This window comes from Hippocampus bargibanti, linkage group LG14 (assembly GCF_051943395.1).
Source record: "Hippocampus bargibanti isolate YZ-2025 linkage group LG14, ASM5194339v1, whole genome shotgun sequence".
Classification (NCBI taxonomy): Eukaryota; Metazoa; Chordata; class Actinopteri; order Syngnathiformes; family Syngnathidae; genus Hippocampus; species Hippocampus bargibanti.
The window spans coordinates 15,309,588-15,322,086 of NC_142747.1; the positions used below are offsets into that span (position 1 = coordinate 15,309,588).

The 12,499-nt window shown below is 43.3% G+C and overlaps 1 protein-coding gene across 2 annotated transcripts in view; it reads left to right on the forward strand.

Moving 5' to 3' along the window:
• dscaml1 (DS cell adhesion molecule like 1) overlaps positions 1 to 12,499 on the forward strand; it is a 112,505-nt gene that overhangs the window by 81,075 nt on the left and 18,931 nt on the right. For both annotated transcript variants that reach the window (XM_089013919.1, XM_089013920.1), the window contains exons 14-20: positions 2,018 to 2,114; positions 2,185 to 2,313; positions 2,397 to 2,564; positions 2,640 to 2,710; positions 3,740 to 3,980; positions 7,518 to 7,664; positions 8,152 to 8,307. In XM_089013919.1, coding sequence (XP_088870045.1) covers positions 2,018 to 2,114; positions 2,185 to 2,313; positions 2,397 to 2,564; positions 2,640 to 2,710; positions 3,740 to 3,980; positions 7,518 to 7,664; positions 8,152 to 8,307 — 1,009 coding nt within the window. The remainder of the gene's footprint in view (positions 1 to 2,017; positions 2,115 to 2,184; positions 2,314 to 2,396; positions 2,565 to 2,639; positions 2,711 to 3,739; positions 3,981 to 7,517; positions 7,665 to 8,151; positions 8,308 to 12,499) is intronic.

The following is a 12,499-nucleotide window of genomic DNA, read 5'->3' on the forward strand; positions in this document are numbered from 1 at the left end:
TTGTATTGTATTGTATTTTGGACAGCCACCCTCATTTCATGTTCATACAACTCCAGACCCATGTAATTTAGGAAATAAGTTATTTTCTGATGAGAGAGGAGAGGCTAAGATTTCTAACGCTGTATTGAATGTTTATGTATTCCTAAAACTCAATATTCCGTGGGTCCTGCAATTTGGGTGACAATGAAAAAACTTCTGGCACTGGAGTGAACTCATTTTTGCACGTCTGGCAGTGAATGAGTTAAAAGGAGAATTTGCGCTTCATGTGTATCGGATAGTTTTCATTTGGGAGTGCACTGGAAGTGTAGAATTAAGAATTAAAACTTGGGGGAGGCCACGTGCATTGATTGAAAGGACCCAAAAGCACAGAAAAGCAGATTTAAAACGTATTTTGTTCTGATTGATTTGCCACGACACTTTCTTTTGACTAGCTACACATCTGGCCTTTGATCATGCAAAAGCTTCAAAATTATATTTTGAATGAATAATAGGCTTAGCAAATTTTCGTTGGCCTTTCAGTAATAATTCATACAAGAGAAAAGAAATTCTCCCTGACACCTTTAATTTTGCCTTTTTGACACTGCATGCTAGTTTGCTCCTGCCTTTCAGATGTGTTTTGTCAAGGCACAAAATCAGCCAGTGCCATTCAACAAAAGGGTGATACATTGCATTGGGCGTGCTCAATAACAATTTTCGTAGACTGTACATCTCCCACAATGCCAAAACAGACTTGATGGTCATTATAGACTTTGGCAGACACCATCTATACTGTAATTAGTAGAGTTCAACTTCTAAAACTGTGTCCACGTGCGATCAAGTTTATGCACATGCTCACTTTGGATTAAATCGGCCCATTATGTTTGAATCGAGAAAAAATAAAATAAAACAAGGTGTCTCCCCTCAATCACGCTGGATATTAAGTTTTTTGATTGAAGTGAATGCAAACGACTTTTATTCCTACAATTATGGTGGAATTACAATCTGCAAGAATTTACATAACAAATGCAAAATGGTCCTCGGGCCAAACGATTGTAATTGGGATCAGCACCTTTCAAGAAGTCCACCTCCTAATGCTGAAATATTGTCGTTTGTTTTGTCATTTGCTACAAAATAAAGAAAACGTGGTCAGATTCCCAAACTTGCAGCGTCAAGAACTAAACAAATCAGGAATAACCCTTCATCACATCCATTCATCCATCATCTACTGTGCTTACCCTCACAAGAGTCGCGGGTGTGCTGCCGCCGATCCAAACTATCATCCAATCGCAGTAACCTTTACATTTGCATCTACTGTATATCTTGAAAAGCATCCTACTTAAATTCATTCTTGTGTGACCCAAATGTATCAACCCTCAAGAAAGTTTCAAGGGAATCCGTGTTTTTTTCTTATATAATGAAGTCTGCAGTAATGAGGAAACAACCAAGCAGGCATATGCAAATGCTATTTTTTTTCTAGCTTGTCTGCAAAACGTAACCAAAACAATCAATATTGGTGTTTATGAATTGGATTGGATTAGCCTTTATTAATTCCAAGCTGCGACATACGCATCGGTGCTCTGCGCTGACGCTCCTTTCTCCTCATTGCGGGCTCCTCAAGCCATGCGTCCATCCACCTGCAGACTGTCCAACAGCACCCCAGAGCTGTCCAGCGATGACAGTCAAATAGCACTGACATTCCTCTTATAATCAAAAACAATGCTGGCGTATTCATGTTGCCTAAAAGGCACAACCGCTCAACCGAGTCTCTTCCTTGATGAATATCGTGACCAAAAATGCGGAAAAACAATCTGTATCTTTTTCACACGACGCACAACAACTCAAAGTGACAAAAGAAAACATAAAAAAAACCAAAAAAGCAAGGCTCGTTATAGCACTTGCTGAAGGCTGCCATCTTGGACTTTCTTCCGCATGTTGCAATAGCACTGGACAATTGACCCCCTTAATCACACCTGCTTCTTTAGCTCCTCAAATAAAATGAATAGTTGGCATTCCAATATTTCCCTCTGTCTACTTGTAGCTAAAACCAGCTGAACGGGAGGACTCTGTCTTCTTCTCCTGTCATGCCATCAATTCATACGGCGAAGGGCGAGGCCTCATTCAACTCACCGTGCAAGGTACTCGTACTCTTTTTTCCGCACCGATGAAAATCTCCCGCTCGTCCCATTGACACTGCTGAATCATCAGAGCCCCCAGACCCTCCAGAGCTGGAGGTACGAGAAGTGAAAGACCGCAGTATGAACCTACGATGGACACAAAGGTTTGACGGGAACAGTGTCATCGCCTCCTATGACATTGAATATAAGAACAAGACGGGTATGTACAAGAACCGCAAGAACAAAAAGCTCAGTTGATTCTGACGATGGAAAGGAAATATTGTTGTCACCTTTTTTTGCCAGATACTTGGGAACTGAAGCATGCCACTCGAAATATTTCTCCCACTAACAATCAAGCCAACATTGTGGATCTTCACCCAGCGTCCGTCTACAGCATCCGTATGTATTCCTACAACGCCATTGGCAAAAGCGAGGCCAGTAAGGAGCTGACCATCAGCACCGAGGAAGCTCGTAAGTACATCACCTGGTTTGAGAAAAAGATTTTCGTTGCATGTATGCTAAATGGTACACTGCACCTTTTTGCAGAGCCTGATGGTCCCCCGATGGATGTGATCCTGCAGCCGGTGACTTCTCAGAGTATTCGGGTTACTTGGAAGGTAACGCATTCTCGATGCTATGGAGGTGTCAAAAGTACTTACACAGTTTACTAAATTCAACTTTTTTTATGGCATTGTTTCTACGAAAGATAAAGTTGGCAAGATTCTCACTTTAAAGTCACAATTCTGAGATTAAAGTCAGAATTATCAATTTAAATCCAGAATTCTGAGAATGAAGTCAGTTTTTTCCATGCTTGGGTGCCGATTAAGTGCTGACAATGGCCTCTGGCAATGTGTTTTTCTTTTCCACAAGGTGGCAGCATTTCCCTTCTTTCCATGTTAGCGTTTTGCTTCAGCTGTTAAAGCGCTATACAAACCAATATGTATCTATTGCATTGTATTTTGTACAGCCGCCCTCATTTCAAGCTCATATAACTACAGACCCATATAATTTAGGAATGAACTCTCTTTTTCTGCTGACAGAGGAGATTCTAAGGTTTCTAACGCTGTAGTTAATGTTTTTGTTGTCCTAAATCTCAATATTCTGTGGGTCCTGGAATTCAAGTGACAATGACAAAAACATTGACAATGGGCTTGACACATTTTTGCACATCTGGCAGTGAATGAGTTAAAGTCAGAATTCTCAATTTAACGTCAGAATTCTAAGAATGAAGTTGGAAATTTACCTTTATTTTTTTTTCTTCTTTGGCCCTAATCCTCTTCCATAGAAGACAACGATTGGAGTGTCAGGTTTTTTACAGTGAATTGATTTGTTTTTGTGGTCCTAAAATTCAATATTGTATGGGTCCTGCAATTTGAGTGAAAATACAATACAATATACATATTGATTTATATAGCGCTTTAACAACAGCTGAATCTGTAACAAAGTGCTTAACATGGACAGTTATCATATACAGGAAATAAAGCAGTCACAAAGATAGTAGAAATGACAAAAACCTGGCACTGGAGTGGACACATATTTGCACATTGTCTGGCAGTGAATGAGTTAAAAATCACGAATCCTGAAGTAAAAAAAAAATTGCTACTGCTTAAAAAAAGATGTGTGATTCATCTCATTTCATTGCAAAGGCTCCCAGGAAGGAGCTACAAAACGGAGTGATCCGCGGTTACCAGATTGGTTACAGAGAAAACGGCCCGGGCAGCAACGGCCAATACAGCATTGTGGAGATGAAGGCCACTGGAGATAATGAGGTGTACACGCTGGACAACCTCAAGAAGTTCGCCCAGTACGGTGTGGTGGTTCAGGCCTTCAACAGAGCTGGCACGGGACCCTCCAGCTCTGAGATCAATGCTACTACACTTGAAGATGGTAAGGTGTTGCCATTTTACGGTCAATGGGTACAACAATCATTGTCCCGGGTCGAAATGTCTCATGTTTTTGGACCACGACAGGTTGAGAAGTGCAGTTAGGTCAGTTTAGTAAAAAGAACAAGAAGCAAAACACTCCTCAGTAGTGTATTCACTACTCATGTATACAACACGGCAAATAACAAACTCCCCGACACCTCCCCAAGTGTAAAACAGGCCACTTTAGTGACCAGTTGCCATAATTGATGCTTTTCAAAAAGCACGGCGCCGCGTGAGCAAGTGGGAGCAAAAAAAAAACCTTTCCGCCAGCTTTGATTCACAGTTACTGCACGTTCCGTGTCGCTTTCTCACCGCCTGAACTGTGTCACGTTGCTCCATCCAATTTTTTTTTTTCTTTTCCACTCGAAAATCACTGCCTTCGCTCTATTCTGAAAGCAATAAATGACTGCTGTAATCTAAAGCTTTTGTGGTGGACGAAAATAAACAACCGCTCATCTGTGTTTCTTTAACTTTTCAACAGGTACAAAACTTTTGCTCATTTTAGGTGTTAAAATGTGTTAACTACACTTGAGTACATTGGCGGACCGTCAAGGACTGCATAGCCTTCTCTGCTGGCCTAAAAATATCAAAATCACAGACTGATGTGAATTATATTTTGTCCGTGAATTCTTTTTAAATAATTCCAAATTGTCTTTTACCATTTAACTATTCAGCCATCATTTGTTACATGCATGTTAGGGCCTCGTCTCAAAATTCTACACAATAAAATAATAAAATAAAAATCAGATACCCTCAATTTATTCACTGCCAATCTCGAATAGAAAATATGACGTCAAGTGCCACTCGTGAATTTGTTTGGGTTTTGTTTTTTCTTGCGAGGGGTGCGGATAAAGCGCTGGTCAGACCTTTGACAGTGTTTTCCCTCCCACGATGTGGCAGCATTTGCCTTTTGTACATCTGCCTCCATTTCAAGCTCAGATAACTCCAGACCCATATAACTTCAGAATTATCTATTTTTTTCTAATAAAATAAGAGAGTCTAAGGTTTCTAACTCTGTATTCAATGTTTATGTAGTCCCAAAACTCAATAATATGTAGGTCCTGCAATTTAAGTGAAAATGACAAAAACCCTGGCACCAGAGTGGACACATTAATGCCCATTGTCTAGCAATGAATGCGTTAATAGTGCGTCGCTTATTGCCTTAACCCCCCCCCCCAAAAAAAAAATGCAGACAATCCCAACCACCACTTCCTGTCACTTTTTCCCCAACGCAAACACAACCACATGCACAGAGAACAGTTAGTGTGCCCCCATTGGTCCAGAACGGGTTGAGCCCCTCCACCACTGTCACCGTGACGACAGTGAAATTGACGGCCATTATGATAATAGTGATAAAAAGGAGCATACCGAAAATAATTCTAATTAGCTTGTCTGTTGATCCATCTTTCCCTCAGCCTGCTTCCTGCTGCAATTATCCGCAGCTGAGCGCTTTGTCTCCCCGAACCTCTTTTCATCCTTTTCTGCCCTGCCTCTGCTTTTAACTGCCTTCCTCTCTTCTTCCTTTTTGTTCCTCTATGCTGCCCTGCAGCGGGAAAATGTTTATCCACCCATTTTGGTTGTCTTATTAATGATCCAATGAGTAGACATCGTTATGTGTTTCTCTTCCTCACTGCCGTCCTTCATTTATCTTCTGGCATGTAATGTTCCTAGACCCTCTTTTATTTTTTTCTACCCTGGATTAACCGCTTGTCCTTACATATACAGTGATACCTCAGTTTACGAACGCCTTGGCTTACGAACTTTTTGGTTTACAAACGTTACATTTATGAAAAATTTACCTTGGCATACGAACTTTACCTTGGCATACAAGCTTTTTTCGGGCACGGAGCTGCCTCAATGAGTGATGTGTCGTTTGCGAACGAGCCATTCTTGTAACAAAACAATGGCAGCCGACTGTTTTTGTCCTCTATTCCCTGCCCCCCAGTCTTCGGTTAAAGCCATGTGATTGGTCAAGAACGCAGCATGGGGGGGGGGGGTAAACATTAGAGACAGGCAGATGACAGTGAGAGAGTTTCAACTTTTCGTTCAAAGGCAGAGTGTAGACTGCAAGGTTAAAATACCCCATCAATCAGGCTCCACAAACAACCCGCACAAGCTATCTGTACATTTGATGCAAAATGCTATCAACCCAGCTAAACAGAACACAATTGAAGCGGAACTAGATCAAATTATCACAGAGAAAGCACCTACAGGGGATCATTCCTCAAGATGGTGAAAGAAGAAGGTTACGTTCCTCATCAAGTGTTTAATGCTGATGAAACCGGCCACTCCATTCCATCAAGCCATCAACGACCATCACAATGGTAAATAAAACCATTTTATCATACAATACAGTTTATTTCTTTAATTATAATAATGTAGCACATTTATTATACATAAAATAAGGTATATTTTGCAGTTTTAAGGCTTAGAAATTTAGAAAGTAGAAAATTATGTTTTATGGGGACCTGGGAAGGGATTATTCTCATTTTAATGGTTTCCTATGGGAAATTAATTTTTGGGATACACACTTTTAGCCTTACACATTCTGTCTGGGAACCAATTAAGTTCATAAGCCAAAGTATCACTGTACCTGCAATACAATACAATACAATACAATAGCAATACAATACATCCTAATTTTTATAGCGCTTTCACAACAGCTGTAACAACGCGCTTCTCATAATAGTCAACAAATGGCAAAATAATGAACACAACAGGAACATAAAAACATGGACAGTTGTGCTATCTTACCGCCTTTCCCCGTGTACTCTATGATGTTTGAGTACAAGACACTTTATTACATGTAGCCCAAAGGTCTATTCAGGCAAAGCCCAGCGTCCTGGCTACCTCCATCCTCCTCCCCAGCTCCCAGCGCCACCTGCCCAGAATAACGAACGGCCCAGATGGATTTGGCCCAATCTTGCGTCTTTCAGCCCCGCGTTCTTCCTCTCTTCCTGCACCTCCCATCCCCCACATTTTGCACAAGTTGACTTCTGTTCGTCATCGACACTGCGCATTATTCAAAGCTTGAAAAGACAGCGCTTCAGAAGCGACACCTGGATGAGAGGGAACAGAGTGAGGCTTGTGCAGAGAGAGAAGCGCTTATATATTTTAAATTACCATCGAGTTGTAGCGGAAACGCCCGTTAGGGCTTCGCTAATTAACCTTCAATGGGCCACTGGTTACGCCGTCCCGATTTAATGGCAATCCTTGGCCAAGCCTTCATTTATTTTAAAATCTTGTACTCTATTGTGTTGTATTCAGGTGATCCTCCAAGTGAATTTAATTCGCAAAACAGAGCTTTCTCTTTAATTTCATCCATCCAACCAGCTACAGCGGAGCATTGACTCGACGCAGATAGACTCGAGTGTTCAGGGAAAATGTGGACATTAGGACCAAGTCACCAAGAAGCAGGCTGTCCCCAAATAAATTCATTTGAAATGAAGCCAAAGAAGCATGCGATACTCAGTGTGTTCTTTTCTCACTGTGTTCTCAGTTCCCAGCCAACCTCCTCAAAATGTGCGCGTCATCTCAGTCACATCAGACGAGGCCGTCATCTCATGGACCGAGCCCCCCAGGATGACTCTGCACGGAGTTCTGAAGGGCTACCGTGTCATCTTTTGGGCCATCTTCCCAGATGGAGGTGTGTGTGTCATCTTATTCGACTTCAATTGCTCAAACTGATGTTTCCCAAACCATTATTGAGCTGAGGCACCATACAGAAATGTCACAAAAAGGAAATAATGAGAATCTCCCCTCGACTTACAAAAAATATTTTTTTAAACTGAAAACAAATTAAAGCCATATAATGAAGTGTCATCTGTACTTCTTTGAAGGTGTCGGACGTTTAGCTCCTCATCCGTAGAGCTTTGTCAGTTAACTACAGTTGTGCTGGAAATCCAGCACTACTGTACTCAATAAGCTCCACTAGGGTGGCGCTAAAGGATGCAGATTGCTGATGCCCAATATAGATAAACAAAGGTTATTTTTCATAAAATATAAATACTGACGTTTGGCTCAATGAGATGAAAATTTCAAATTCTCCATGGCTCTTATCTCTTCTTGCACAGTGGTTGGGAACCGCTGTATATGTTTTAGTGTCCCATCTGAAGATTTGTCTATTTCCTCAGAATTGTGTGAAATGCAGAACATCACCACAACAAAGGAGCAAGTGGAGCTCAGGAATCTGGAGAAGTTCACCAACTACAGCATCCAGGTGCTGGCCTACACACAAGCTGGCGATGGTGTGCGCAGCAATGTCCTATATATCCAGACCCGTGAAGACTGTGAGTTCAACCTTGATGTCTTTTATCATTACACTGACACGCACACACACACACACACACACACACACACACACACACACACACACACACACACACACACACACACACACACACACACACACACACACACACACATGGATGAAAAGGTTTCTTCAGCCATCATCTGTGCTTATTTGAAGGTGTCGGATGTTTCGCTCCTCATCTGAAGAGCTTCGTCAGTGAACTAAATTCACGCTGGTAACTCTGGCCCTATATATATCCCAAATGGACAGAGGTGGAGGTGCCAGACCTCTGCTTTGATCCCTGCTCTAAGGCTGGGGGAGCATTGGCCTACTCAGTGAAGCTAATCGGATTACTTCTTTTGTCCTCTCTGATTACCCCTTATGTTCTAGAACATCTGTCTAATGTTCTTAGAGTCTTTAGACAGATGTTGGGCCTAATCCTTCTAATGTTCTTAGAGACTTTAGACAGATGTCCTAGAACATTATGGGTAATCAGACAGGACAAAAGAAGTAATCCGATTGAGTACACAATGGCTCAGAGGCGACACCTGGATGAGAGGGAACAGTCCGAGGTTTGTGCAGAGAGAGAAGTGCTTAGATATGTTCCAAGGCCGTTGAATTACCATCGAGTTGTAGCGGAAACGCCCGTAAGATCTAAAACTTTGCGAAGAAAATTAGTCAGATCTAGAATATCTGTCTAAAGTTCTCGAAGAACATTCGACAGATTTGTCTAATGACCTTAGAGTTCTAGAACATGTCTAATGTACTCTCTGCTCTCATGTCCTCTAAGTATACATTAGACAGATCTAGAACATCTGTCTGAAGTTTTCCATGAACATTAGACATATTTTTCTAATGTCTTAGAGATCTAGAACTTCTGTTTAATGTACTGTAAAGCATTAGACAGACCTAGTACATCTGTCTAATGTTCTTTAAGGACATTAGACAGATATAGAACATGTAACTGGCGGGTATATTGTCATTGGTTGCCATGACAACAAAAATATAATGTATTTGGACCTGTTGTTCTGTTAAAGTGTTTAACGTTTCTATGTGAACTTTTATAGGTGTGTTTTTTTCGATACTTTGTTTTGTCATTATCACTTCCGCTTCCGTGTCATGTCTTTCGATAAAGGCGTGTAAGGCGAGACAGACAGAACGATACCGATGTTAGAGAGAGACAGAAGCAGGGCAACTGCTAGATAGAAAATGACAGTCTAAAGTCTACGTCAACGTTTATCTGCATTCGGTTAATAAGGTGCACACGGTACATTATGAATTTCCTTATTGAGTGAATGTTTTGTCGAACTTATTGTAATGTTGTCATTTCAATGTCCTTTATAGTTTTCACAGTGTTCCAAGTGTTTCACAATAAACGTTGTGACATCAGTAAGAAGTGTCATCCTTGACCGGGGTAGATACAGTACATCTGTCTACATAAGACTGCTTTGTCTAATGTCCTGAGAGTTCGAGAACATTAGTGGTCATCAGACAGTACAAAAGAAGTAAGAAGATTATCTTCAGGGAGTAGTCTACTGCTACCACCCAACTCGAGAGCACCTATCAGAGGGTTTTTGTAAGGCTGAGGTAGCTGATTATAACCTCTTTGTGCTCTGATGTGCCATTACAAGTGCTAATGAGAATTAAGTAGCCAAAAAGTGTGAGTGTGTGCGTGATGAGCCTGTGGGTGCGGATTTATGCATGTTAAGCCATTGGAGGGGGGCGGGGGGGGGGGTTGTTTAATATGCGTGTGTGTTAGCATGAGCGCATTTCCCAGTGTCGTGCATGTGCGAGTGTGTGCTAGTGTGACAAACTGCGCAATTGCTTGTGTGCTAGTCTCGCTCGACACCCCGTACAAGAGAGAGATTAATTCTTTGTATCTTCGAGAGAATTAATTTTGTGCTTACACTGGCGGGTTGTGGATTACATCCGGATCCGCCTCTCCGCTCTGTCCTCGAGGCCCTGACCAGGGAGGAGGCAAGGCAGGGGTAGAAGAGATCTTGAAGAGGTGTCATTTCACCTAAAAGCTTTTATTCTCTCTTCCAATCGGCTATTCTTTGCATGAGCTCTTCAAATATCTGCCCGTGTGAGTGTGTGTTTATCACAAACGCGGCGGAGTGGCACTTTTTTTTCACACTGATGTGGGCCGACACGGTGTCCAGGGGCGACCTCTTCACGTGCGTTCAAAAAGATTTTTCTGATCCCTTTGCCCTCGGTGCTCCGCGCGGCATATGGGAAAGCGTTTACAGCGGAGTTGTGCAAACACAGCAATTGTCAGGCCGCTTCTTGCTGCCGTGAAAGGACAGATGACAGTGATTCACGACCGCCTTTCGCAAGGTGTCTCTTTCAATGTGCGTACGTGGCTTTACATGGCTGTGCTTTTTTTTTTTACAACGCCTCGGGTGCTTTATGGTCCTCTTGGAGCCATTTTTAGTGACTGAGTAGCCAACATTTGCATTGAGTCAATAGAAAAACAATATAAAATGTCGGCTGCCTGCAATTGACCATGTCGGGTTTTATTGTTGTTATTTTCAGTTTGTTTTTAACTAACTGATGATCAAATAAAACACATTCATAAATATTATGGGGGACAAAAGTGATTTTGTCATTGATTTATTGATGGATGCATCGATAACAGAATTGATGAAAAAAATATTCACTTACAGAAAGGTTGACCCCCGTCTCAGACTGTAGTTCCTCAAACTGCGGCCTCTGCTCTTGTACTGATGAACTCATTCACTGCCAGACATGTGCAAAAATATGACTACTCCAGTGCCAGGGTTTTTGTCATTTTTACTCACATTGCAGGACCCACTGTCACGGTTTGCGAGGTGGTGATGGCGGGTTCGGATCCCAAAAAGCAGGCAGGAGGGAGCAGGAGGTTGTTTGACAAATTGTATTGAAATAAAGGTCAGCAGTAACAAAATGTAAAACATCAAAATGATCTGAATGGAAAAAATACAAAGTTGCAAAAGAAGACCAAAAGTAAAAGCCCGCCAAGGTTAAACAAACACGTACACGATGCATGCTGCAACCAAGCAGCAAACAAACAATGAATCGGCACCGGATGATCGTGCCAGGTGTCCTTTTAAGTGTTATTGATTATAACGACCAGCACCTGCGAGGCTGCCGGCAGGGCTGACGTCGCTACCCGCTGGTCGCCAATCTGATCGGGACGACCAGCACCTGTGCAGGTGTAGGCGGGGCCGACAGCGCCCCGCGTTGGTCGCCAACCAGATCATGACAGTACCCCCCCTTCAAGGGGCTGCTTCCAGAAGTCCCAACAGTCTCCCAAAAGGTCCACTCGCCAGGGAACGGTCGGTGGAGAGGGCAACCGCTGCCTCTCCAGCATACGACGGGCGGCGGCCTGATGGGAACGGGACTCGGCCTGGGGTGGACGAAGACGCGGCACGGATCGCCGTGGGCGTGAGCGCGATCCCTCTCGCACGTTCACGCGACGGCGCATGGCTCTGCGTGGACGTCGACTGCCAGGCGCAGAATGGCACCCCGTACGGCCGTATGGGACCAGGTCTCGGCCGGACGCCGACGTGGGCGTGAACTGCCCGGCTCCGGGGGAACGAGACGGGTCCAGAGCCGCTCCGGGATCCAGCGGTGAGTGGGGTCTCGGACTGACGTTGACGCGGACGTTGCACGGCTCGTCGTGGATGAGACTCAATTCGTCATGCACGACGACAGCGTGGCTGGACGTGGGCGTGCAATGCCAGTCACCCAGTTTCACCCTGGACGGCCACCTGGAAGGAGGTCTCGGCCGGACGTTTACGTGGACGTTGCGGCTCGTCGAGTGACGCAATTCAAACTCGACGAGGCTAGCGCTAACGTGGACGTAGCATTGCCAGGCACAGGGTGGAAATGAGACGGGTCCGATGTACCTGCGGGATCCGATAGTTGGCCGATTCATTCTGTCACGGTTTGCAAGGTGGTGATGGCGGGTTCGGATCCCAAAAAGCGGGCAGGAGGGAGCAGGAGGTTGTTTGACAAATTGTATTGAAATAAAGGTCAGCAGTAACAAAATGTAAAACATCAAAATGATCTGAATGGAAAAAATACAAAGTTGCAAAAGAAGACCAAAAGTAAAAGCCTGCCAAGGTTAAACAAACACGTACACGATGCATGCTGCAACCAAGCAGCAAACAAACAATGAATCGGCACCGGATGATCGTGCCAGGTGT